The 23,017-nt window shown below is 42.4% G+C and overlaps 1 protein-coding gene across 2 annotated transcripts in view; it reads right to left on the minus strand.

The window, feature by feature from the left end:
* Positions 1-23,017, minus strand: part of anos1b (anosmin 1b) — a 79,221-nt gene that overhangs the window by 38,532 nt on the left and 17,672 nt on the right. For both annotated transcript variants that reach the window (XM_010872521.3, XM_010872520.3), the window contains exon 3: positions 360-422. In XM_010872521.3, the coding sequence (XP_010870823.2) occupies positions 360-422 (63 nt within the window). The remainder of the gene's footprint in view (positions 1-359; positions 423-23,017) is intronic.

Consider the following 23,017-nt stretch of genomic DNA (forward strand, 5'->3'; position numbering starts at 1 on the left):
GCTGGGGCACAGAGAGGCCCAGAGAGTAGGCAGGGGCAATAGTCAGGACGGGCTGGTTTGAGCAGCCTTTATGACTGGTATCTCCTATTTAGTGAGAGCTGTTTTCTCTTTCTGAGGTAAACACTAACATATTATTACTTCTGACTTTCAGAGCTTCGTCTTAAGTCAGGGACGGGACAGAGCTGTCCATAACAATCAGTTGCAAGGCCTTGCGGACCTGCAGAATGGACTCACTCAGCTACCGCTCCTGGGTCACCTCATATTCGGGGTACTTGATAACCCCAAAGTAACAGAAGTGCTGAACAGTTCTAGCAGGGTACAGGGGGTGGGGTGAGAGGGGAGGAGGGGAAGTTGCTTACCTCGCACGGTGTCTGAGATAAAGATCTTCTGGTCTCCCATAATTCCTTGCACGGCTGTAGGCACTGCCAAGCACACAAACAATTGTAGTTAAGAGTGTGGCAACGTGAAGCGACATCACAGACTGCACAGGAGAGAACACGCTAGCCAGTCGGCCAGTAAACAGACGTGGCGTAGGGGACGTGACAGCCCAGGCCCAGGCGCTGCCACATCCCCATAGCGGCAGACATGTTGGAATAGACAGAGCCATCTGAGAAGAGCAGCACATGTAAACATTCCCACCCACCAGCTAGCAGAAGGAAGTGTGTTTGTGCGTGCGTGCGTGTGTGGCTTGGTTCTGGATGGCTGGTTTCTCACTGGTAAACATATGGCTAAATGGGTGGACAACCTTTTCACATGTGGTTGCTAAACTGCCCAATAAAACCACTGTGTTTAAGAAAAAGCATTGTGCCAGTGCAGTCGATGATGGGCGGCATATGGGCTTGAGCTTAGGCGTCAGCTGTGTGCGAGTGTGTGTGTGAGCGTTTTGGTTGAGGTTGTTTTTGGACCTGTTTCCGTGCGTTACCAAGTGCATGTGTTTGTGTCCGCGGAACGTTTCCTAAAGCCATACTTCATGACGTCCCGGGCAACGATTAACGGTCGAGGCATGAATGTGACAGACAGTGTTTTAAAGCCCGGTGCTCTGGTTTCTTCACCCTCCTCCTCAGGCTGGGAACAGAGGCACCACCCAGCTTGCAGCACGGTCACAGCTCAACCCTGCAGCAAGCTCACCAATGTGGAAGGCACCCTGTAAAAACGGGAGCCGCTGATAGTTGCGTTTGCAGGCTCCTGTCAGTGTTCACATGATTTCTCCAGGGGTTATAGGTTATAGGTTCTTATCTATCTAATGTAATCCCGCAACACGTCTATAGAGGCCCTTGGCTGTGGATCCATTCCCGCTAAGTAAACTACAGAGCGATACCTCAGTGCTTGGTCGGAACCAGAAAATAACCCAGGACATATGGGCTATGACAAGGTATAGAGTTTTGTGTGTGTGTGTTTTTGATAGAGAGAGACAGGCTCCTAATACATCAAATATGTCTCCTCTCTGCATGGAGCAGCCGTGCCACCCCTGGCCCGGGCCTGGTTCTTTAAAACAGACGGCGCAATATTGAGCCATCTGTTGTGTATTAGCTGATGGTCTGCTGAGTCATCTGCCGCCATCATCCATTCCCTTTGTGCTCCTTCTCAAAGTTGGCTGAACTCTCCACACAGCCAGGTCTGCCGTACTGAGAAAGACATCTGACTCTTGGGGGTGTGTGTGTGTGTGTGTGTGGGGGGGGGGGGGGGGCAAGAACAAAGACAGAGAGGAAGAGAGCAAGAGATAAGAGGGAGGGAGATAAGGGCATTAAGAGGGGAAGAGGGAGAACAAGAATGGAGGCCTGGTCTGGTCGTCGATTTCATAAAAACCTGTCCTTCAGCAGTTTAAATCTCCCTTAGTGAATTTAGCAGAGCCAGAATATTATTATACATGAATATACTTGAGCTATATCCCCCCCAACTGTGATGTACTGCAGCTTGGTGTCTGAAGCAGAGCCTCAAATAAGCCAGGAAAAGTAATCAAAAAGTCATAAAACACACAAGTAGTAAATTCAATCCAGGAACGATTTACATAATCCTGGCTCACACCATTTCAATGAGTTATAGGTGTGATCCATGAAAATGAAACATCGCAGTATCAATTAGCACATTGGGGTGGGGGTGGGGGGGGGGGGGTCATCACACGGTCATGGGCATTAACGTACGACAGCCTGGTGAGAGGTCAGAGGTCACGCAGCTGTCATAGTGGGTGTCCAGTTCAGGGCTTTCCTTGACATTCTAGATTTAGAACTGATAAAGGGGACATGGACATTCTATATCATACCATGAAAGAAAAGCTGCAAAGGGTATCATTATCCAGTTTGCCTTCTTTAGCCAATAAGAGGGCAATGAGACATTCCTGCTACAATACGAATTGGCTCAGTAGACTTGGTCTACCGACCAATCATAATACTTTCCGCCGCGTGACTTGTGCACCCAAGCCCCAGTCTCTGTTATAATGTTATTGTGGGACAGCTGAGTGTACAGCATTGCTGACTTGTCTCCATACTGCACCTCCTCATGAAAAGGTTGTTACTGTTTTGTTAAAACCACATTACAGGGCCTAGGCTGGTCTAAACGTAACCCTAGGCGAGTTCTAAACCTAACCCCAGACTGGCCTAACTCTAAACCTCCAGGTCACATACAGCATGGATCAACCCATGGCTCTTTTAGAAGAAAAAATAACTCTCCCTCTCTGTCCATAATAAGCATAAATATGGGTGAAATATTCCTGAGCAAATACACTTCACTCAGTATGGTCACTCCCGCAGAATGATAAAGGCATACTTTATATGGTTGTTGTGCCTGACTTCTAGTGGATATAAAAAGTCTACACTCCCCAGTTAAAATGCCAGGTTCTTAGGATGTAAAATAATAAAACAAAGATAAATCATGTCAGAACTTTTTCCACCTTTAATGTGACCTATAATGTGAACAATTAAATTGACAAACAAACTGAAATCTTTGAGGGGGAAAAATAAAAGATAATGAAAAATTCACAATAACCTGGTTGCAAAAGTGTGCACACCCTTGAACTAAAACTTTTTTGAAGCATCTTTTCATTAGATTACAGCACTCAGACTTTTTGAGTAGGAGTCTATTAGCATGGCACAAAGACGTGGCAATATCTGTCAGATTGCGAGGACATCTCCTGTGCACAGCCCTCTTCAGATCAGGTCTGGGCTCTGGCTGGGCCATTCCAAAACGTTAATCTTCTTCTGGTAAAGCAATGCTTTTGTGGATTTGGATGTGTGCTTTGGGTCGTCGTTGTGATGAAAGGTGAACTTCATCTTCAGCTTTGTAACGGACGCCTGAAGGTTTTGTGCCAAAATTGCCTGGTATTTGGAACCGTTCATAATTCCCTCCACCTGACTAAGGCCCTGGTTCCAACTGAAGAAAAACAGCCGATGCTGACACCACCATGCTTCACTGTGGGTAAGGTGTTCTTTGGGTTATGTGCAGTGTTGTTTTTGCGCCAAACATACCTTTTGGAATTATGGCCAAAAAGTTCAACCTTGGTTTCATCAGACCATAACACATTTTCCCACGTGCTTTTCAGCCGGGCTTGGATGCTTTTCTTTTTAAGAAAAGGCTTCTGTCTTGCCACCCTACCCCATAGCCCATTCACATGAAGAATACGGGAGATTGTTGTCACATGTAGCACACAGCCAGTACTTGCCAGAAATTCCTGCAGTTCCTTTAATGTTGCTGTAAGCCTCTTGGAAGCCTCCCTGACCAGTTTTCTTCTCGTCTTTTCATCAATTTAGGAGGGACGTCCAGTTTTTGGTAATGTCTCTGTTGTGCCATATTTTCTCCACTTGATGATGACTGTCTTAACTGTGTTCCATGGTAAATCGAATGCTTTGGAAATTCTTTTGTACCCTTCTCCTGACTGATATCTTTCAACAATGAGATCCCTCTGATGCTTTGGAATCTCTCTGCGGACCATGGCTTTTGCTCTGAGATGCAACAAGGAACATTTCAGGAAAATCCTACTAAAACAGCTGAACTTTATTTGTGATTAATCAGAGTCACTTTAAATGATGGCAGGTGTGTAATGACTTCTATTTAAGTTTGAATGTGACTGGTTCATTCTGAACACAGCCAGATCCTCAGTTATAAGAGGGTGTGCACACTTATGCAACCAGGTTATTGTAAGGTTTTTATTTTTCATTTGTCCCCCTCGAAGATTTCAGTTTGTTTTTCAATTGAATTGTAGGTCACATTAAAAGTGGAAAAGGTTCTGACATGATTTATCTTTGTCTCATTCTTTTACATCACAAAAACCTGGCATTTAATCAGGGGTGTGTAGACTTTTTATATCCACTGTATATGTGCAAAAAACAGCAGAACAGCCCAGGGGATGAGGTTAAGGGTATCCTAACCAGCTGGCAGCATGACTAAGTGTTTTGAAAGAAACGCTTCAACGATACACCCTCAAAAGAGTCCAAGCCACAGAAGCAGACGTGCTAGTCGGCCTAAAGCAGAATCCAAATACACTAAGTTAGCTCACGACGTGTAATATAAATGGAGGTCTGGCCGCAGTGTCTACACCTGTATATACTTACTCATACACAGATAATGTTCAATAGCCACGTCCCTGCGGAGAGAGCACTGCAGGAACAACTGGATGCACTTAAACTCAACAATAACAAACAGCCTGTTGATAGCAGAGGTATGTCGGCCTTCTGCTCCCACCCCCTTCCTGACTATCTTCGTCTCTGTCTGCCTCCCTTTCTTTCTCTTCCTCCACTGTCGCTCGCTCGCTACCAATCCCTCGGGTTTGTGCCACCTTCGAACTCCCCCATCCCCCTCCCTCGGACCAGTGTGTTTGAAGCGTTCCCAGAGGCACAGGTCTGTTTCCTCTTCTGCTCTCCATCACTCTCTCCCAGAGGAGCTCATATTAGACGTTTCACTCTCTAAATACTGCCTTGCTCTCACCGGCCCTGTCAAACAGTATATTGCTGACAGACCGGCGAGAGAGATGGAAGGAGGCGGATATGGGGTGAGGAGAGAAAGGGTGAGGCCGGCCCAGTAATCCCCATTAGAAGAAAAACACACAGATGCACACAAACTCACAGAAACACACACACACACACATATAGAAACACAAACCCGAACACTGTCCATTTGTTGTCCCCCTTGAAGTGTGAATTCAAAACAGCCAGGCTGATAGACCACAACTGTGAACATCAGTGTGACATCTGAGGGTTGTAAATAGTGAATGTAAATCACTGTGTCTGAACCACTACAAATTCTCCATGAGGTTCTACTGGCCTAGAAACACATGGCAGCCCGCCCCACGGGACGAGTCCTACCACAGCGGACTGATTGGTGAATTAAATAAACAAATATGATCCAGGTCCATGAAAATCTCTGAGTCCTAGAGACACAGTGAGAAAAAACTATCGCTGTTTAATGACAATTTGTTTAATGCTGACTAGAAACATACACAATAATAATGAGTTTTCCCCCGGTTCTAGATTTTTAGCCTGGTTACAACTCATTGTTGGTCACTTTATAGTTGTGGATACTTTCCTTCAGTTTTTACACATCTAGACTATTTATTTGTCTCCATCTCCCTCTGGAATGAATCATCAGATTTCTAAACAGGCCAAAAACTACATTGTAACAATTCCTCCGAAAATGGGTTTTCCATAGAAGCAGATTGGAGGCTCCAGTGAGTTCAGTGGATGTATAGGTGGAGTTACTGGAGGTGGGTTGCGATCATGCATGTGAGTGGAGCGAGGAGCCAGGTTTAGCACGACCACATTCAAAACATTCAAATACTATAGGGATGAAGTGATGATTTTGTGGGACACTTGCAGGAACGTTTTAGCCTACCAAGATTTAGCCCTGACACTGTATAGAGCGCTACCTTTGGCCCATGCCATAATTCAGCTTGGCCCACTGTCTGAAAGACACACTGTCGGCCAATCTGGAGAAAGCCTATGGCCACATCATCTTGAGCAGCATAATCTACAGCCAGATCCTTCCTTTCTTTATCCATCCGAATGGGAATTACACCTGGTGCAGCTTTGTAGTTTTAAGGCAAGGGCATCCCATTGTATCCCTTACTGTGATTTATAGGCTGGCATGGTAGGGGATTCCAGCGTCTCCGAGGATCTCTTTGAGTGACGTGTAGCTGGTCAATGTGGCTGGGCTTGGACCAGTGCTGGGAGGGATGGAGAAAAAGCGAACAAAGTGGGGAAGGGATCAAAGCTCCTTTCCGTGGCATAAGATTCTTAGACATGAGCGCTGGGTGCTTTGCAATGTGGTGACGAGGCCTCTGGGAGTTCCCTTGGTGAAGTCTGGCCATATTTTCAACCCATCAGTCACAGCGATCGGCGGCTTGGGTTACAGCTCTACGATTTGTGTATGTGCGTGTGTGCGGCATTTCAGCCGCGGCCACAGGGGTATAAAGTCAACAAGATATCATAAATTCACTTGAGAACCTGACGTTTTTACAAGAGGGAATAAATAGGAAGAATGAAGAAAGGGTAAATTAGTTCTCTACCCTTGCTTGACTAACCAATGGTCTGTCTAACGATGGGATTGAACACACAACCCTTGAAGTCAGACCTTGCGGTTTACACCCGATCCCTGGAAAGCCATAAGCCAATCGGACTGTAATAGCGCTCACCGTGGAACCTAATGGAAGGTTTATACTGTTGCCCAGAGGGCACAGACGGATGTCAAATTTCAACTTGGAACTTGGCTGACTTTGCCAATTGAGTATCTGTCATTTGGCATGGCTACTTTTCCCTTAGCAACATGTCAGTGTCAAGAAGGCCAAAAGTTACCCCCAGCTAGGGCTGTCACAATTATTAAATAATTGCCTGATAACGATTATTTGAGACAGATCATATTTTTTATTTTTTTGCACAATATTTAGATTCTATGTTTCCAACCTGAATGGGGGAGTTTTATACCGATGTTAGCAATGTCTCAACAAATACCTTGCGAATGATGTCCATTTCAGTTAGGATGTCTAGCCCAGCGATACAGCAGAGTGTTTGTCAGCTAGCTCTGTAGTAAGGTACAGGCCCAGGTCATTTATGGAAAGTAATTTGTATGTTAATTTCAGAATGTTTAAATCCAGATTAGAATTGTGCGCATTGAATTGCATATATAGAAATATTTGTTGTCCCATTGAATATTTAGGCCTGTGTTTCAAAATTTAATGAACTGTCCCTGTATGTTTAACTGAATTAATCAACAGAGCGTTCAAACACATTTGGTTACATTAGGGAAGACCTACATAATAGTTTTAGAATGAGCTATTTCAAATAACTAGCCTATAATAATATGTGCAGCACAGTGAGAGGTGAAATGTTACAATGCGCAAGAAAATTGTATTGTAATGACTTTGCGGTTGCACTTTGTGTAGAGCAATTGTTAACAGCATGGATCTAGTGGCAGTTCCAAAGCCAAATACAACTGCACAGCTCTGGGGGCAATTTGGTTTTAAGCAAAGTGAAGCAATTATTTGGAGGAGCTAATTTTTGGATTTGCTCCAGAAAGGTGGCGGTCAAAAGCACGAACACTACAAACCCTGAAGAACCATCTCCAGACCCACCACGTGTACTCTTACAATAATATTAGGTTTACACTATAATACATTATAGTAGCGGCATAAAATGAGCAATATAGACAATTATATTGTACTGCTTCCTCCATGAACGTGCTTGCTCTTTTCTCACACGAACAGCCATTGTGCCAACGTTAGATGAGAACGACACCCACTCCTTCATGCTTTATGTAGTAGAGGTCATTTGGTATCGGCAAATCATAAAAACAAGTATTTCTGTTAACCGAATACTATTCAAACAATAACACATACTATTCGGATAATAAAATCATGTTCAATGCACATCCCTAGTAGAAACTCCAATATCTACCATGGTGGACTCCTTCACTAGTACTGCAGCCCTCACACAAACCACATAAATTGCTTTGTCTGAGAGCTAATGAGAGCTGCTAATGGGTATGTACTTATTACCCTGTCGTTGTCTGCTCAGATGTTCTAAATTGGACGATTGAAGCTTGCAAAATCTTTTTGTATTAGATATGCACAAAGCAATATTAGTAATATTGCGATATCAAATACAACGTTATTTTAATTATCAAAAAAACCTGATAATGATATTTACGGCACTATTGCCAGACCCTAAGTAGGTGTTTCAAAACTTTTGACTGGTTCTGTATATGTTTTAATAGTGTGTGTCCCAAACGCTGACTCCTAAACCCAGAAAATTTGTAGTTTTCTTCATTTTTTAATACCATCTTAAAAATAATTCTACTGTACAGGATTTCTGTATAGTACCCTAGAGTGCTAATTCCCCCCAAACTACCGATCACAGAGAACACATTGCCACACATGGCTATGGCCAAAAGTAGTGCACTATTTAGGGAATAAGGTTCTGCGTAGAGTTTAGGCCAAAGTAGTAAGCCGTCGCATTGATGCCATTTCGGATGCAGCCCTGAGACAGGTGGGTGAGTTATTGCAGACATCAGTTGAGGCCAGGGAGTCTGAAGAGCTGCAGGGTCAGAGATATGTTACTGTTTAACACCCCACCACCACAGACTGTAGAAACTGGCCATGATAAACGACCAGCTTAGCAGGCCACAGCATCAAGTAGAGCAACGCGATTTAGATGTCTGGGGATTGGCAGCCATGACAATACCTCTGAACACACAGGAACACAAACGTCAAATAAAAACAATGGAAAACATGCCTGTGAAAGATGAAAGCCTGAAGTTTATTAATCTGAGAAGTCAGATATAAGTCTTCACTTCCTCACATACAGCATGGCTCTTACTGCGTCCGGGGGAAATGCTGTTATGTGCCCAACTGGGTTGAATTGGGAAGGGGTCAGATTGAGATTTATTTCCCTGAGGGGCCATATCAAGGACATTGAGTTGTTCTGTTCTGGATTTAGTTGTCTGAAATTAAAATGGAATCGACTGCAACCGCACCGACAGACACCACAACTTTTTTCAACACTGTCCCTCTCTCTAGTCCCAGCTAAGAATTTAGTTATCAAGCTTTGCTTATTAATCCGATGGGCCAGTTCATTAACACAGTGGTGCTCCAGACAGGGGCTGGACCTGGTGAGTGAGGTTCTGTGGGCCGGATATAATGGCTATGTGCTAATGGAAGAGGTGCTCTGATTTTAAGTTTGATTTGAAGAGATGTAGAAAAAGATTTCATTCTCTTCAAGTTTTTGTAAAAGAGAATTTGTTAGTAAAATGATAACAATCGCTGTATTGTTTGGTAAATATATATTTTTCATATATGAAGAGCTGATAAGTCTTCAGATGTGTTACACCAACATTTAATGTAACTGGTTGGAAAGTGGTCAACCTTGCAGTTTTTATAAAAAGTTTACAGACAACTTTATTGCAGTGGGCAATAAAATAGGTGTAATTACTGAACAGTAAAAGTAGATTTACTGGCATTCTTTAAATATTTAAAAGCCAAAATTGGACTTTTGGGAAAGCTGTGACAATGCATGTACTTTCCATCTTCGCTGTGCGAAACCTCAAGTCTAATTTGAGGGCTTGTGTCATATCACTAAGACACCCAGAAAGAAAATAAGGGCAAAACTAGTCCAGTGGACTGGATAGGGAGTATTGAATATTGTGCCATTGAAATGCATTTAGATTGCTTATTGAAGATATTAATGAAAGTGAAGATCCTGGAGCTAAATAAAATGGATTGGAAGGGAGAGGATGATATTTGTTCTTCTACAGTGGGGCAAAAAAGTATTTAGTCAGCCACCAATTGTGCAAGTTCTCCCACTTAGAAAGATGAGAGAGGTCAGTAATTTTCATCATAGGTACACTTCCAACTATGAGAGACAAAATGAGGGAAAAAAATCCAGAAAATCACATTGTATGATTTTTTATGAATTTATTGGTAAATTCCTCTGTAAAATAAGTATTTGGTCACCTACAAATAAGCAAGATTTCTGGCTCTCACTTCTTCTTTAAGAGGCTCCTCTGTCCTCCACTTGTTACCTGTATTAATGGCACCTGTTTGAACTTGTTATCAGTATAAAAGACACCTGTCCACAACCTCAAACAGTCACACTCCAAACTCCACTATGGCCAGACCAAAGAGCTGTCAAAGGACACCAGAAACAAAATTGTAGACCTGCACCAGGGTGGGAAGAGCTAAGCAGCTTGGTGTGAAGAAATCAACTGTGGGAGCAATTATAAGAAAATGGAAGACATACAAGACCACTGATAATCTCCCTCGATCTGGGGCTCCACGCAAGTTCTCACCCTGTGGGGTCAAAATTATCACAAGAACGGTGAGCAAAAATCCCAGAACCACACGGGGGGACCTAGTGAATGATATGCAGAGAGCTGGGACCAAAGTAACAAAGGCTACCATCAGTAACACACTACGCCGCCAGGGACTCAAATCCTGCAGTGCCAGACGTGTCCCCCTGCATAAGCCAGTACATGTCCAGGCCTGTCTGAGGTTTGTTAGAGAGCATTTGGATGGTCCAGAAGAGGATTGGGAGAATGTCATATGGTCAGATGAAACACAATTAGAACTTTTTGGTAAAAACTCAACTCGTCATGTTTGGAGGAGAAAGAATGCTGAGTTGCATCCAAAGAACACCATACCTACTGTGAAGCATGAGGGTGGAAACATCATGCTTTGGGGCTGTTTTTCTGCAAAGGGACCAGGACGACTGATCCGTGAAAAAGGAAGGAAAGAATAAATGGGGCCATGTATTGTGAGATTATGAGTGAAAACCTCCTTCTATCAGCAAGGGCATTGAAGGTGAAACGTGGCTGGGTCTTTCAGCATGACAATGATCCCAAAAACATTTCCCGCCCGGGAAACGAAGGAGTGGCTTCGTAAGAAGCATTTCAATGTCCTGGAGTGGCCTAGCCAGTCACCAGATCTCAACACCATAGAAAATCTTTGGAGGGAGTTGAAAGTCCGTGTTGCCCAGCGACAGCCCCAAAACATCACTGCTCTAGAGGAGATGTGCATGGAGGAATGGGCCAAAATACCAGCAACAGTGTGTGAAAACCTTTGACTTACAGAAAACGTTTGACCTCTGTCATTGCCAACAAAGGGTATATAACAAAGTATTGAGATTAACTTTTGTTATTGACCAAATACTTATTTTCCACCATAATTTATCAAAAAATTCATAAAAAATCCTACAATGTGATCTTCTGGATATTCTTTTCTTATTTTGTCTCTATGTACCTATGTGTACCTATGGTGAAAATTACAGGCATCTGTCATCTTTTTAAGTGGGAGAACTTGCACAATTGGTGGCTGACAATACTTTTTTGTATCTTATGTATCTCTTTAACATAAAAAATTCACCAAGGTTCTCTATTTCTGTAATTGTCTTTTTTAATTAAGATTCAACTGAAATTCAATGAAAGGTGGGTTGGTAAAATTGTTTTGATTTATTAGAGCCCCTGCACCACATTACTCACTGACCAGTCATTATCACCACAATTTACCCTCCATAGAGAGTGACGAGAGAGTAGTGCATTATTGCCCTTTTTGTCACCAATGTCTGTTCCTCTGTAATAAATACAAATAAAATGCACACACTCTTTCTGTATGGTTTTCTGTCTGTATATATACTACTGTTCAAAAGTTTGGGGTCTGTGCTGCCTTGAATGTTTAGTTAGTCACAGAAATAAGTTGTTGGGTGAATCTGCATCAGAGTGGGCATTCTGGGCTATTGGCATCATCAGTCTGATCTGCGGGCTCTGCCGGCTTGTTAGCAGCTTGGAGAAATAGAGATATGTCGCAATGCGCAGATAGTTCTTTCTTATTCAGGTGTAATTCTTCAGCGAGCCCAAAACAGGCAAGACAGACGGTGCTAGATACACATCGTTGAGGAACGTATTTTTGATTCGCTTCGGCCTAGGAGAATATTTGTCTGTAAGTAGTAGGTGTAAACGACTACTGAACTCTTGTATTATTGAACTAATGTTATTTCCGTATTGTAGCTGGAGGTAGCGGCCTATTATGTCTATTGTACATTACAATGTTATTTTTACGTTGGTAGGAATGCGTATTTATGTAGTTATCTGTGTAATACCTCCTAAATGGATACAGTAATATTTGTATATTGATTTCTTATCTCTGTAACACTGCAATTTTACAAAAAGAAAAGTAAAAAGATGAAACAAGATTCCAGTAAAGTGCAAGAAAGGTCAAGTCTAGTTTGTTTCTTGGAAAACTTTTCAATCTTAACAAGGCTGCATTAATTGTTGGAGCAGAAAGATAGAGAATAGTGACCATAGAGGTGAAAAGCACAACTATTTACAGATTGACCAATAGTATTTATGTACAGTATATAGTAAAAAGAACAGGCCCTAAGATAAAGCCCTGAGGAACACCTCTGTGTACTTCAAGATTATAAGACCTAACTCCATCCAGAACAATAGTTTGTGTTCTGGTGTTGAGACAATTGTTTTGCAGGGTGGTATTTAATGAAGCCAGTTTGCACTGTTCTGTGAAGGGAGTAGTACATACCGTTGAACAAAATCTTCAGTTTTAGGGGAAGTTCTCGCATGTAAGAGCCCTCACTTCTCAGAACAAGAATAGACTGACAAGTTTCAGAAGAAAGCGCTTTGTTTCTGGCCATTTTGAGCCTGTAATGAAATCCAAAATTGCTGATGCTCCAGATCAACTAGTCTAAAGAAAGACAGATTTATTGCTTCTTTAATTAGCACAACAGATTTCAGCTGTGCTAAGATAATTGCAAAATGGTTTTCTAATGATCAATTATCCTTTTAAAATGATAAACTTGGATTAGCAAACAACGTACCATTGGAACACAGGACTGATGGTTGCTGATAATGGGCCTCTGCACACCTATGTAGATATTCCATAAAAAATCTGCCATTTCCGGAAACAATTGTCATTTCCAACATTAACAATGTCTACACTGTATTTCTGCTAAATTTGAATGGACAAAAAAACTGCTTTTCTTTCTAAAGCAAGGACATTTCTAAATGACCCCAAACTTTTGAATGGTAGTGTACACTCACCTAAAGGATTATTAGGAACACCTGTTCAATTTCTCATTAATGCAATTATCTAATCAACCAATCACATGGCAGTTGCTTCAATGCATTTAGGGGTGTGGTCCTGGTCAAGACAATCTCCTGAACTCCAAACTGAATGTCAGAATGGGAAAGAAAGGTGATTTAAGCAATTTTGAGCGTGGCATGGTTGTTGGTGCCAGACGGGCCGGTCTGAGTATTTCACAATCTGCTCAGTTACTGGGATTTTCACGCACAACCATTTCTAGGGTTTACAAAGAATGGTGTGAAAAGGGATAAACATCCAGTTTGCGGCAGTCCTGTGGGCGAAAATGCCTTGTTGATGCTAGAGGTCAGAGGAGAATGGGCCGACTGATTCAAGCTGATAGAAGAGCAACTTTGACTGAAATAACCACTTGTTACAACTGAGGTATGCAGCAAAGCATTTGTGAAGCCACAACACGCACAACCTTGAGGCGGATGGGCTACAACAGCAGAAGACCCCACCGGGTACCACTCATCTCCACTACAAATAGGAAAAAGAGGCTACAATTTGCACAAGCTCACCAAAATTGGACAGTTGAAGACTGGAAGAATGTGGCCTGGTCTGATGAGTCTCGATTTCTGTTGAAACCAAGTGTGCCGCACAAGCCCTGAAAAGTGAAGCCAAAACGTCTCGATCGCCCCCTGGTGAGTGGTCCCAGTATAGGTCATAAACCCCGCCCTCCCCATGTTATTCAATGGGACGCGAGATCAACTAAACAATTAAATTACCCTTCAAATATATTTTTTCCGAAGCTGGTTTCTGTCATTTACTGTAGTTTGTATCACGCTAATGTAAATTCAAGAGTTTGTTTTTAAAATAAGTTTGTTTTTAGTTAGTTATTTAATGCTCTAAAAACGGTGGTGTGACGTCGTGATTCACAGCTGTGATTGACAGCTATCTGAGCCGAGGAGCCACTGAATCTTCGGAGGACTGAGGAGATTGGAACTTTACATTTAATCTCTAAATTTCTATAATTGATATAATTTCACACGGACATAATGGGTTGTTCTGCAGTACATTGTGCTAACCGATCTGGCATTTCCAATCGATCTTTGAATTTTTTTCGGTAAGTTACATTTATAAGCTATTTAATTAGTAAATAAATGTAATGGGCTAGCTAACGTTAGCTAAAAGACAACAAGCCTCGTTAATAGCCATGTTAATAGCTAGCAGGTGATCGTTAGCTAGAAGTTACCAATTATTTTTGTATTAGGCCTATTCTAAATTAAGGTTAAACATGATGTAAGTTAGGCTATAACATATCGTCTAGGTTTAACAAGCAAAGGTTGTACTGTACTTGGACTTGCGATTGATTACGGTATGCGCATTCTGCGAGGGAGAGTGAGGGCGGGGCACAGGGGTGGCGCCGTTGATTTCGCGGCTTTACGGCTTTACTTCCTTCTCGCTACTGCGCATAACTACTGCGCAGAACTGGTCCCAAGATCGCTATCTGCGCAGACGCAAGTCCAAGATGTCAGCGCCGTATCAGGACACTGGTGGCTTCATTTTTCACCAATGGAAAAGAGCGAAAGGGCGTCGTCCATTATATATACAATCTATGGTTGAAACATTCAGATGGTAGAGTCAGAACTTGGCGTAAACAGAATGAGAACAAGAATCCATCATGCCTTGTTACCACTGTGCAGGCTGGTGGTGGTGGTGTAATGGTGTGGGGGATGTTTTCTTGGCACACTTTAGGCCCCTTAGTGCCAATTGGGCATCGTTTAAATGCCACGGCCTACCTGAGCATTGTTTCTGACCATGTCCATCCCTTTATGACCACCATGTACCCATCCTCTGATGGCTACCTCCAGCAGGATGATGCACCATGTCACAAAGCTCGAATAATTTCAAATTGGTTTCTTGAACATGACAATGAGTTCACTGTCCTGAAATGGCCCCCACAGTCACCAGATCTCAACCCAATGGAGCATCTTTGGGATGTGGTGGAACGGGAGCTTCGTGCCCTGGATGTGCATCCCACAAATCTCCATCAACTGCAAGATGCTATCCTATCAATATGGGCCAACATTTCTAAAGAATGCTTTCAGCACCTTGTTGAATCAATGCCACGTAGAATTAAGGCAGTTCTGAAGGCGAAAGGGGGTCAAACACAGTATTAGTATGGTGTTCCTAATAATCCTTTAGGTGAGTGTATATTGTATATTGATTAAAACTTTTTAAGTATGGGACCTTAACAAGCCCCATGTAATAATATACTTCAATTTATAACAATGTCCAACATTATTGCTGGAGCGATTGTGAACCTACAGTAACAGTATATTACCAGTCAAATGTATGGACATACCTAACCATTCACTTCAATGGGTAAGTGTGTCCAAACATTTAACTGGTACTGTATGGAGATACAGTATAGTTATGTCAGCTGGCCGTATCTGTCCATGCCCTCTTTCTCTACTCTTTATTCATAACTACCCAGTGTACTTAATTCAGAGGTTTTCAAAGTTGAGGTTATGTTGGAATATTGCAGTAGGGTTGCCATACAAAAATATCTAATATTCTTTTTATCATCTTTCACATCATCAAAATGTGTTTTTCATTCAGAACCTACATGCCATAATACACCACAAAAGATTGCCCAGACTGCTTTCTTCAAGAGTAACTCACTTTGTCATGCAATGAATATTGGAGCTTAATTTAATGGCAAACTACTGTCCACTTTCTTTAAGGGGGCTACTGCTTGACGAGGCAACTGCTTGAAGAGGCAACAAATTTGCAGGTAAAAACTTTCACTGCAGGCTGGCATTAACGCAGCTGCAATATTGTCAATAGATGTGTGAAGGAACCGACAAACTACTGGATCAAACTACTGTGTCAAACTACTGCCACAGACACATTTGTTACACTAAAAACCTGTAAGAGGAACCTATTTGGTAGAGGTATAGTGTTTTTACAGTACAATAAACTTGATTCTTCAGTGAATTTATTTCACTGAAATAATGAATTTAATCCCGAGATACTGGGAGTGGGTTCTTGTCCCCTGCCACCAGCCAGTCCCCACAAGGGGACATCATACAGTGATACTACACTGTCAGCTGACTCTCATCTGTCTTCCATTGTCATGCTCTTCAGAGGGTGGAGGCTAGTAAAACACTGTAGAAACAGATGTGTAATATTGTATATCTTTACAATGGCCAAACAAAAAATATGCCTTTATAGTGGTCCTTATAATTTACTTGAACTTAAGAACAAATATATTAGTAACGCGAAAAGTTTTGTCCTTGTCAGCATGGCTGCACAGTAACATCTGGGACATGGTTGCCAAACTGAGATCACAGGTTATCTGGAGAGCACAATAATGCTATTCCTCTATTATGCTCTGTGTCTCTGTCCATTAAAATGGAATATTCATTGAAGCATTGAGTCAATTTGGCTCCTATTCAGACTCACCTCTGTCCCAGAGGAACCGAAAACATGGCTTATATTTCTAAAGGTTAGAATGTGGAACAAGAGCAGTTAAGAATCTGAAAACAGCAATCAGGGCGAAACAATAGAGAAACCTTTGCTTTTGTGGCACATCCATTGCATAAGGAAATATTGAAAGAGCTGAATACAAACGGAAATAGGTTTATTAGATTGCAGGGAAATGTAAAGCAGAAATGCAAAATAATTTTGATCCAAAATAAGAGGGGAGGGACCTTTCTTGCAAACCTAAACCCAACTATGATGTTTGGCAGGACTTGCCAAGGAAAATTCTGCCAAGAAAAAAACATCCACAGAGATTAATCAATAACTACAAGACCATTTGGTTGCAGTTATTACAGGTAAAGGGAGTGCAACCAATTATTGAACGTGAGGGGGCAGTTATTTATTAACACATGGGAAAGTTCTGAAAATGTATTATGAAAATATATTATCACTTCAGAAAGCCTCTGCACAGTGAACTGCATGCACACACCGACACACACACACACACACACACCGACCCCAACTCTTACCTTAACCTAACCCTAACCTTAAACTCAATAACCTTACTTTCATCCCTAAACATAAACTGGCCCTAAAGCTGAACCCTAAACTTAACTTGTTAAGCCAGAATCTAAACATAACCTCCATTCTGACACTGTGGCAATGTTAATGTCAACTTAAACCTTCAGCTAGAAATGTCTTTTTTCCTAGACGGACCCTGTGGGGACCAGTTTGTCAGGATTTACTATATTTGTGGGGACATCTGTTCTCCACATATTCACATAAACCTGGATCACACACACACCCAAACCCACACATCACCCACATAACACACACATCTGCTCGAGGAGGCCTTTGCTAGGCATTTTATTAAACGTAGCGGAACAAATTAAAAAAACCTGTTTAAAAGCCAGGCAGCATTCGGCAGCCCTTTGAAAAATAATGTTGAACAACTTGCTAACTAAAGGAAAAAGGAGGGAGGAAAAGCAGTGTATGGCAAGGGATGTAGAAAGACAAATGGGGTTCTGGATAAAGGACTGTAGACTAATAAGATAACGCTGGACACCTCTGTTTCCCTGCAGACCTGATAAAGCATGTGTCGTTTTGGCTGCATTGAACACCTGCACAACATTAGCACAACAGAAGCAGAGTTTCTGCAGAGGGCAAGCCAGCTGGTGAGGTGTGTGGAATAGCTACTCCGCCTAGCTGTAATAGATGACACTTGACTCTTACGGTCCACGCCAACATGTCTATAAAATTGCTTCACGAAAACATAAATTATATGAAGGGGCTTATACGAAAAGAGACGAAGACCAAGAGCACCAAGAGGCCGTCTCTAATCCGAGCCTCCAACGATTTCACCCCCCCCCCCAAGACCAGGAGTGGATGACTCAAAGGAAGGGGTGGAGGGATCTGATTTAGTGAACTGTCAGGCACATTTTCATGGGCCCAGGCCTTGCATTTCATCATGAAATAAACCATACGTGAGGCTTCGGTATCCTTCAGCATATGGATTCCATGAGTAGGCAATGGAGCTGAGTTCTGAGGGATGAGCTGAATACCTTCAAGACAGCAGTCATGCAGATCATTTAAATGTTACACCCGCAACCCATTGACAGAATAAACATCAAACCTTCTCTCCTTTCTTTGTCTCAACGGATGGTACGGTTAACTCCTCCGCTTGAAGTTTTTAAATGTTTTATGGATCATTTAACGCATCCTCTAGTTCTAGCCAAAAATCTAAGTTTTTTGAAAATCTTGTGAAAAGTGGTTTTTATAAGCCATCTGTTGTGTTCATCCTATTCATTCATCTGGGAGTCAGGCCTGTAGGTTCATCCAGAAGCATATAGCTGAATCTACACAACAGATGGCGTGGGATATGGACGCGAGGGCCACTGTGCAGATTTTAAAAACATTATGACAAACTAGCTATGTATCACTTTAACTGTCCACATGCTAACCAGCATACGCACGGGGAGTGGTTCACACAGATTTGGTAAATGCGGTATCGGCCTAAGCAAAACACTAACCCTTTCTACTTCCCTAGTTCTCGCTCTGAGGCATGATGGCTGCTTGTCATTAAAATGAAGCCATTGGAATTTCCCTGTTAGCCGTCAAGGCAACGTCACCTGTGGTTCTGGTCAAGTCAACCAAAAGGACCTGAGGGAATGTAGACAGCAACCAGAGGGCCGGAACATAGCAAAACTATGTGATGTAAAATGGCCACCACAGAATGTGCTTTCATATGCTTTAAATGAATCCATCATCATAAACAATTTAACAAGCAGTTAAATCTAACTGGCCATGGTGAAAATATGTAAGTGGTAACTAACCATGAGTTACCTAAAGCCCTGCAATATGAGCTGAGAGACCATGTTGTCCATAGGTGCCATACATGCATTTAATTTCAACTGCTGTAAACCAAGCCGGGTGCCTAATTTATCAATGGTAGTATGAAACAACTCTTGGATGGACTTTTGGATGACAATATAGAAATATATTGTTTTACTTTCCATTAAAACAATGGCATAGGAAACCTATAAAAGCTAATGGTTCTCTGGCCGGGACAGAATATTCTTGTCCTCTCAGAGGGACGTCTAAAAGGCGAACAGCAACTCATTTGGAAAATGTGTCAATGTACCAAAGCTGACTTAGTGTTGGACTGTCTGTCGAAGTGCAAACCTCCCTCCATCACAGAGAGCATGGAAGAGCAACAGGGCGGTGTGTCACATATGTAAACAGCAAACAAGCTACATTTGTGAAGTATAATCTATTGTAAGATATGACACATTTCATGTGAGGAATTTCATTCTGTGAGCTCTGCCATCAGCAGGCCTTGTGTGTAGTAGTCTATGCAACAAAACCCCATCTTATAGATAAGAACATATCAATACTTACTGCAGGATCCTTGGTAAGCACTGCCTGCCTGGAAAATAATTTGACATTTGTTCTGGTTTTTGTTCAATCCTGTGGATGTTAAAATCAAGACCAGGACAAATTGAACACATTTCCATTTGTTTTCAGTCACAACTGATTTTTACTGGGATATTGTTCGGATAGATGATTGACATGACAAAGATTTGCATATTTCTTTCATATATAATATATACAACTCCGGAAAAAATGAAGAGACCACTGCACCTTTTTCTTTCCTTTCCAAAAAAGGTTTTGAGTAAAGAACAGAAGGGTTAAAATTAGGAGACCACTGCAAATTGAACGCTTCTGTTCCTCACTCTACACTTTTCCTTTTCAACTTACAGTCAAGAGAAATACAGTCAAGGCCCAGTAAAAGTTTAGTTTTAGGTGACATATCTGATATATTATGAAAGCTTTTTGCCTGTTTATGTGAGCAGTGTCATTAAGCATATGTTGTTGCACACAAGGGGGGTTTTCTAATGTAGGCTTCCTGTGAGTCCCGTCGCTTCCAAGAAAAAATTGTAACCACTCGACTCGAAGGTATCCTATAAAATGTTCATATCATGTCTCACAATCAGTAATACTTCCCAAATGTATTTGTGTTTTATTTGCTGTTTTTGTATATTTGCTGTATTTTTGCTGTATTCTAGCATTTCTACGCAGCAGTGCCTCACAACCCTGTGAGGTAGGCACATTTTCTACATTTGTCGTTCTTCCCTTTTAAATACACTCAAGAACCAACACCGGGACATAGTCACTAATAAAAAACAACTAATGAGGGAGCGCTTTCCATTTTCACACACACACACACACACACACACACACACACAGCAGATGTCCTAGTACTCTGCCGCTGTGTCAAGGAGTCCACATTAACATCCTGTCTGCCTTGTTTGTCTCATGTACTCCTTTCCAGCTTGTTAAACCTAATTGAGTCCGTGGGCGAGTAATGGACTTCCTAATTCACAGCACATAACACACGAGTATACTACGTGAAGTCTCTGAACAAATCCGCAGCTGAGCCTAAAAACAATGACTAAATGGCCAAACTAAATAAATTTCTATAGTGGCTGTGGATAACATTTGAAAACTGTAATAAAACCCTTAAAAAAAACTATTGAACAAATGTTTTTAAGTAAGTTTTTAGGTAAGGTGGGGACAGAGAAGGCAGATGATAGGACAGGACAGCCCTGGTGTTGAAAGGCCCAGCAAGGGTCAGGTTAAAGGAGGATCGGGGGCTAAATGGTGTAGTTAGCCGCTAGGCACCCTGAGACCACCGCAGCCCCTCAGGCAGGGGTGTGACTGGGGTTAATCCGGGTCCAGGACTGTAGCCTCCGGTCAGCGTGTGTTCTCCAACAGCTGCCCAATATACAAACACACTGAAGGGAACACCAGACATCGACTTTCAGCTCCCCCCAGGTCTGATTTGACTCACGTCAGTCTGCTGACAGATGGGGTCAGACTACACCAGGGTAGGCTTCTGCCCCCTGGTTAGTGGGGCTGAACCACTCCAATTGCACCTAATATTTACTCTGCCCAAACTTACAAAGAATAGCATGGGGAAAGACGTTTGCTTTTAAATGTTGACACCTATAAGTAAGTGGATGCTTGAAACTATGCAATTGGTTTCTGGAGCCAAAGAGGCTGGTTATAGAGTTATGTCTGCTTGAAAAAAAAAAAGAAGCATGGAAACTCTTAGAATATATATATATATATATATATATATATATATATATATCTGAACGAAAGGAAGGATGAGTAGGCAGTCAAGGCAGAACGAGGGAAGAATGAGTAGGCAGGCAAGGCAGAACGAAAGGAAGGATGAGTAGGCAGGCAAGGCAGGCAAGGCAGAACGAAAGGAAGGATGATTAGGCAGGCAAGGCCGAACGAAGGAAGGATGAGTAGGCAGGCAAGGCAGAACGAAGGATGGATGAGTAGGCAGGCAAGGCAGAACGAAGGAAGGATGATTAGGCAGGCAAGGCAGAACGAAAGGAAGGATGAGTAGGCAGGCAAGGCAGAACGAAAGGAAGGATGAGTAGGCAGGCAAGGCAGAACGAAAGGAAGGATGATTAGGCAGGCAAGGCAGAACGAAGGAAGGATGAGTAGGCAGGCATGCAGAATGAAAGGAAGGATGAGTAGGCAGGCAAGGCAGAACGAAGGATGGATGAGTAGGCAGGCAAGGCAGAACGAAAGGAAGGATGATTAGGCAGGCAAGGCAGAATGAAGGAAGGATGAGTAGGCAGGCAAGGCAGAACGAAGGAAGGATGAGTAGGCAGGCAAGGCAGAACGAAAGGAAGGATGAGTAGGCAGGCAAGGCAGAAGAGGTGGCAGAGGAAGAGAAGGATGGAACATGCACATGGGAGGAAAAAAGGCTTCCTGGCACAGTGTTTTAAGCGAATAAACAGCAGCTAATTTCTTGCCTCTCTTAAAAAGCAGCCTTTCGTTCCGAGCCGGTCCGGGGAGGATGTGAAATGGCTGTCGTTATTTTTACAAGAAGCACAACATTTACTTTACCTATTATTGGAGGGACTGTGGGAGGATAACCTCCATCTGAAAGCAATTAGGCCAGCTCAAATGGTTGATGTGAGAAAAATGGCATTCACACAGAGAGGGAGAGAGAAAGCAAGCGGGTAGGGGGAAAGTGGGGGGTGGGTTTACCTTAGCCAAGCCCTTTGAACCCCACTCCCCTCCAATCTTCTCTCCCTTGGGCTGGCTGACTGTATGGGGGATGGTACTGTGTGTGTGTGCATGTCCTTGTGTATCCGTGTGTAACTGTCTCTGTGTCTGTCTGTCTGTCTATGTACATAGGTATATACAGTACTAGTCCAAAGTTAAGACACACCTACTAATCTTTTTCACATTATCAAATAGTAGTGACTATTCCACAGATATGAAATAAAACTATTCCACAGATATGGAATCATGTATTAACCAAAGAACTGTTAAACAAATCAAAATAAATGTATATTTTAGATTCTTCAAAAGTAGCCACCCTTGGCCTTTATGACAGCTTTGCAAACTCTTAGTATTCTCTCAACTATGGGGAAGTCACCTGAAAGCACTTGTTGGCTGCTTTTCTATTACTCTGTGATCCAACTCATCCCAAACTAACTCAACTAGGTTAAGGTTGGGTCATTACGGAGGCCAGATCATCTGACGCAGCACCATCACTTACCAACACAGCATGGAGGTGTGTTTTGGGTTGTCTTCCTGTTGAAAAACAAATGATAGTTCCAGTACATGAAAAACCAGATGAGATGGCGTATCGCTACAGCACAATTTCATAGCCATGCTTGTTGAGTGTGCCTCATCAGACTAAAGGACCGATTTCCACCGGTAATGTCAATTTCCTGTGTTTCTTGGAAGTCTCTTCTTCTTATAGGTGTCCTTCAGTAGTGGTTCCTGTGCACCAATTTGAGCATAATGGCCTGATTCACACAATGTCCTCTGAACATGTTGAGATGTATCTGTTACTTAAACTCTGTGAAGCATATATTTGGGCGGCAATCCAAGATGCAGTTATTTGTCGATTTCTGATTCTGGTAACTCAAATTAAATTATTCTTGGCAGCAAAGGTAAGTCTTGTTCTTCCTTTCCTGTGGTGGT

Source organism: Esox lucius, chromosome 8 (assembly GCF_011004845.1).
Source record: "Esox lucius isolate fEsoLuc1 chromosome 8, fEsoLuc1.pri, whole genome shotgun sequence".
Taxonomy (NCBI): domain Eukaryota; kingdom Metazoa; phylum Chordata; class Actinopteri; order Esociformes; family Esocidae; genus Esox; species Esox lucius.